At 38.2% G+C, this 5,168-nt stretch overlaps 1 protein-coding gene across 1 annotated transcript; it reads right to left on the minus strand.

The window, feature by feature from the left end:
* Window positions 1–493: 493 nt before the first annotated feature.
* Window positions 494–4,571, minus strand: LOC117470673 (coiled-coil domain-containing protein 106-like). Its single transcript, XM_034115490.1, has 2 exons — window positions 4,344–4,571; window positions 494–984 (listed from the first exon to the last, which is right to left on the minus strand). Exons 1-2 carry the CDS (start codon window positions 4,510–4,512, stop codon window positions 668–670), a joined length of 486 nt encoding a protein of 161 aa, XP_033971381.1. The 5' UTR covers window positions 4,513–4,571; the 3' UTR covers window positions 494–667.
* Window positions 4,572–5,168: the final 597 nt, after the last annotated feature.

Here is a 5,168-nt window from a genome sequence, read left to right on the forward strand (position 1 = left end):
GATTACCTCACCGTTACTAAAACAGTAGTTACCCATTAACTAATGATTACCTTACCGTTACTAAAACAGTAGTTACCCATTAACTAATGATTACCTTACCGTTACTAAAACAGTAGTTACCCATTACCTAATGATTACCTCACCGTTACTAAACAGTAGTTACCCATTACCTAATGATTACCTTACCGTTACTAAAACAGTAGTTACCCATTAACTAATGATTACCTTACCGTTACTAAAACAGTAGTTACCCATTACCTAATGATTACCTCACCGTTACTAAAACAGTAGTTACCCATTACCTAATGATTACCTTACCGTTACTAAAACAGTAGTTACCCATTACCTAACGATTACTTTACCGTTCATTAAGCAGTATGTGTCCCCTCAAGTAAAGTAATGCATCTAAAACAGTAGTTACCCATTACCTAATGATTACCTCACCATTATCTTACCATTAGTTAAGCAGTTTAACTAACAGACAAACAAACAAACAAACAAACAAACAAACACTGTTGATGACAATGACGGATCTACAGCCACTGAAGTTTTACATTTTTATTGAAACAAGGATGAACATAAAAAAAAATAAAAATGTAAATAAAAACGACTTTTTATAAAAAAAAACTAAAAACAAGTGCAAAGCAAAAAAACATCCATTCCTTCCTCACTTCCCCTTTGGATTAATGGATAATAGTCCTCCATTCGTCTTTAAGTCCTGGACCTTCCCCCCTAAATGTTGGTCCTTTATGGCAGACTTGCACATCTCAGAGAAACGGAGAAGGGTCTCCCCCTTCTTCAGTGTTCCCCGGATATCTTGGAAGATGCCCGGGTTCACAGCATGCAGTTCTGCAATTCCTGCAGTGTCGGCAATGGTTTTGCGGTCCACTCCTACCGCTCTGTAAGCCGCCGTTTTATTGTTGCCCTTGTTCACCGCCTCAAGAACACGCTTGTAGCGGGTTATGGCGTCTTCTGGGGTCAGGACTGAAACAGAAAAAAAGACAAATATTTAACTATTTAACAACAGTACTTTGTTGTTGCCTATCCTAATGATGTCTGTAGTGCAGAAATCAGTTTGGATATGGGTTTATTAGTATTGATAATATTCTTGTACTAGTGTTATATAGTGGTAGTGTAATCCTTACATACAAAATTGTGTAATGAATTGGTGTAGTGTAAAGGTATTACTAGTCGTGTAGCTTTGCTCAAAGTAATGTTTAAATGTTAGTTATTGTGTTTGGGGTGTGTACCTTTATATACAGAAGTTAGGTTTGGGCAATCAGCTCTACTTTTATCCAATCATGTTTAATAGAGATAACTGATAAGACGATCCACGATGTGGATTTAACGCTATATCGAGATTGCTCCGTTTCTAATTTATAACGCATCAATAAGTTTTAGCCTGGCATCCTCATGTCTCAGCAGCCTTTAACAGTTTGGAGAAGCTGCTCTCCCTGTTTGTTTGAAAGACCTGACACTGCAGGTTAATGTGAGCGTGCAGACACCAACAGAGATGGAGTTGTTTGGAAACACTGGTGTCACTCTGAACAGAGCGACATCACGGCATGTTCTGTTTAACATTATAGGCCTACTTATATTCAGGGATGCAAACACACGTATGGTGAAAAAAGAGAGAACTATTCGAAACAGAAAAAACAGCGTAATATACCATCTGACAAAGGCCTGCGCTATAATGCTTCAATCAACTGGCTATTCTTTATAATATACTCTGATCAATAGGAGACAGAGATGTTCAGTTACAAATCAAGGGTTTTTATTATTATTTAGATCAGGGGTGGGGAACTTTTTTCTCTCAAGGGCCATTTCAATTTTTACAACTTTCTCCAAGGGCCGTACAAATTATTGAACTCAATTTCTGCTTAAAAATACTAAAATCACAGCTCATTCATTTCGCCTTTCTTTCATGCTGTGACAAGATGTGTGCAAATTTGTTTTTAAATGTTGAAGTTAAATGCATCAATCTGGTGCACACCCATATGAAACAGACCTGGAAGCAGATTTCTCTTTTTCTTTATGGATATTTTACAAATCACTCCCCTTTTAAACTGTATTCTTGTTATTTAAAAAAACGTTTTTGTTACTGTCAAAGTATTTCATACCTGTTTTTCATTTAGTCTCTTTTTTTATATAACTATAATGATCATATCAAGGTGTGCCTTTTCCTCACTGAGCTGAGGTTCTTTGAGCCTCTCAGTCTGTCAGGAGAGAGCTCTCTTCCACCTGGTTGTAGAAAAAGCTCTTTATAGCTAGCTAGCTAACCAGATGCTAATAACAACAGATCGCCAATGGGCTTACAACTAAAGTCACAGCCACGCAGAAACTGCGGCATGTGTAAGGCATCCTTATGAAGTGCTGGAGCGGCGTTCTGTTGTCCGTCAGTCTGTGAGTCGGACCCCCCACGCCCCCAAAACGAAAACTCTTCGGTTCTCCACGAATTACACAAGTCACCCCAAACGCAAAAAACAATGCTGTGTTAAAATAAAATACTCTCGTTTCTAGCGCCCTCATGTCATTTACTTATTTAACAATTTAACTAATTTAACCCATAAGAACCCAGACCCATTTCTACTTTTGGGGAAATGAAGGGGAACATAATTTAGACTAAATAGACCACATTTCTGACAATGTCACATTGAACTTTAATGGTAAAGTAACTCTTATTTATAACTTAATGAATGAGGAGGATTTTTTGATTTAAATTTGTTTGAACATTCTTTGAATTGAAGAATAAAGAATATATTAACTAAATATAATTGGATCAGCTAAATTAACTGAGCAGATCATAATCATATTTCTAATTGTGACATATGTGTTACTCCAGATTTACTGTGAAAGTTTAAGGTTAATGTCCCGATGTGACATCAGTGTCACAGAGATTTTTATCTAATTTGTTTCATATCAATTTGATCAAGAAATGTTAACAGGTTAAATGTAACAAAGGACATGTTATGTAAGCATTTTAATTCTTAAATGGCTTGATTTGTACCTTTAGCAACCAAAAACAAGCCTCTGAAATGTAGCTAGTTCTGTCACATGTGTTAGCCCAGCACATGACCCACCAGACAGTTCAGGGTGTGTCACTTAAAGCAGTGGTTCTCAACTGGTCAGGCCTCGGGACCCACTTTTTACTTGGTCAATACATCGCGACCCAACATTTTGAAGCACTCAAATCTATTCAACAAAAAATCGTGCTGTAATATATACGCTTTTGAGCATACAATATTAATAAAAGTGAAGTACAGTGCATATATCCCTTCACAGAACTAAAGTATGCTTTTAAAAAAGGTTTAATGAGATGATGGAATCAAAGCTGAACTATATAAAAAGGCACACATGCTGAAAACCCAACCCCAGCAGGGGGGTCTGGGGGGATTCTCCCCCAGGAGATTTTTAGAAATACTAACATAAACTACGCATTCTGGTACACTCTGAGAAGAAAATAAATAAATCTATTACTACCCGACATATTAATAATATTTTATGCCATTGTTTGTTTTTCACTTAGTTCTGACAGCTTGCTGCGAGAAGAGTAAAGAGGAGATAGTCTGTGATTTACTTTAAATTGTGGGTAAGGGTAGATAGCCCCCATTGTTCTGTGACCTGTCAATCATCAAACCGGGGGTCATATTTCATTATGTGTTCATTTCTATCTGAAGTTGTACCCATGGATGTATAAAGAATAGTTCTACCTCAGTTATTCTCCGTGGGGACTTCCGGCAACCATCTTGATTCTGATTGGCCAGAAGACTCGAAAAAACATCAGCAGAGATGTTTTATTGAGAAGATGATCACTACGTGACAGAAGTTTTCAAAACCGTTTATGGTCTCCGGTACTTCCAGTCCAACGCCTACTGAATGCACAGCGTTAGAAAATCAGGCCTTCAAAATAAAAGTTTGCATTTTTTCACAAAAAAAAAAAAAAAAAAATTGCAATTTTTTTTTCAACTTTTTTTTCTTCACTCACACATCCGCGACCCACTTGAAACGGGTCCGCGACCCACTTTTGGGTCGCGACCCACCAGTTGAGAACCACTGACTTAAGGACTTTATGAGATAAAAACAAGTCTAAAGCTGTATAAAGAACTTTACAGAACATTTAAATGTCATGTAAGCGCTTTGAGCTCCAGGAAGGGGCTTTATAAATGTAATGTATTATTATTATTATGTAACAACTGTGTCACGGTGGGTCCTCGTGGTTTAGCTAGCAACCTCAAATCAGATAGCACAGAACAAAAAGTGTAATACATGTGTCAATTGAGATGATTTCGCGAAGCAGTGTTACTAATTTTTCAAATAAAAAAGACATTTCAATTCATACTTACATTCTGACAACAAACGCTTGCGGGACCCCATCTTCTTTCGTTTGCTTCTCCTCATGTCCATTTTCAGCCGAGATGCACGTGACAGGCTCATGGCCAATCGTAGCACGTGAATGCTATGAAGGGGCGTGTCTTGCGTAGTGCTCCAGCCGGATCCCGATTTGCAGCGCATTAACACTTTATTACGGTTTTAATATTTTAATTGTATATCAGTGAAGATACAGAAGCTGTGCTTTGTCAATTTAACAAGGAAGATTAAATACCTGATTCAAAACATCAAAACTATTGGTTTGAATCGTGTGAACAAGAAATGAGGATCAGGGTGCTAGGGCGCTAGTGCGCTCCGCGGCGGAGTTCGCTGTGCTTCAACTTCCGGTCTGGCCCGGCAGCGGCAGCACATCTTGAACTACGCTGGGTGTTAGGGTTTGTGGACGGGCCGCAGTAACGCAGTAGTAACGCCGCAGTAGTCTATGGTTTTAGGTTATCATGACCAGTGGCGACTGGTCATTAGGGGCAGGTGGGGCACAGCCCCACCTAGTGTCAGCAGAAAGTATTACACATAATGAAAACAAAAAATGCAAAAAGATGCAAAAAAAGAAATAAAAAAATATATAAAATATATTTTAAGGTCATGTTTAATCATCTGATTCGTCTGTACATTGCTGTTTTAGTCTGTGTTCTTCTAATTAGTGTCTACAGTGCCGTTTTGAGCCATGTGGGACAAAACCTGACCATGCCCCTCCCTCTCACTGTCTAAGTGAACGGTGACTGTAAAAACTACACTGCGCATGCTCAGAGTATTTTTCAATGGAATGTGTGTGGCAAAAA

This window comes from Trematomus bernacchii, unplaced genomic scaffold (genome assembly GCF_902827165.1).
Source record: "Trematomus bernacchii unplaced genomic scaffold, fTreBer1.1, whole genome shotgun sequence".
Lineage (NCBI taxonomy): Eukaryota > Metazoa > Chordata > Actinopteri > Perciformes > Nototheniidae > Trematomus > Trematomus bernacchii.

Excerpts from the sequence above, each read along its gene's own strand:
- LOC117470673 (XM_034115490.1), bottom strand. The coding sequence starts at position 4,512 with ATGCGCTGCAAATCGGGATCCGGCTGGAGCACTACGCAAGACACGCCC. Across the intron at positions 985-4,343 it reads CAAGCGTTTGTTGTCAGAAT|TCCTGACCCCAGAAGACGCC; the intron begins GTAAGTATGAAT and ends TTTCTGTTTCAG.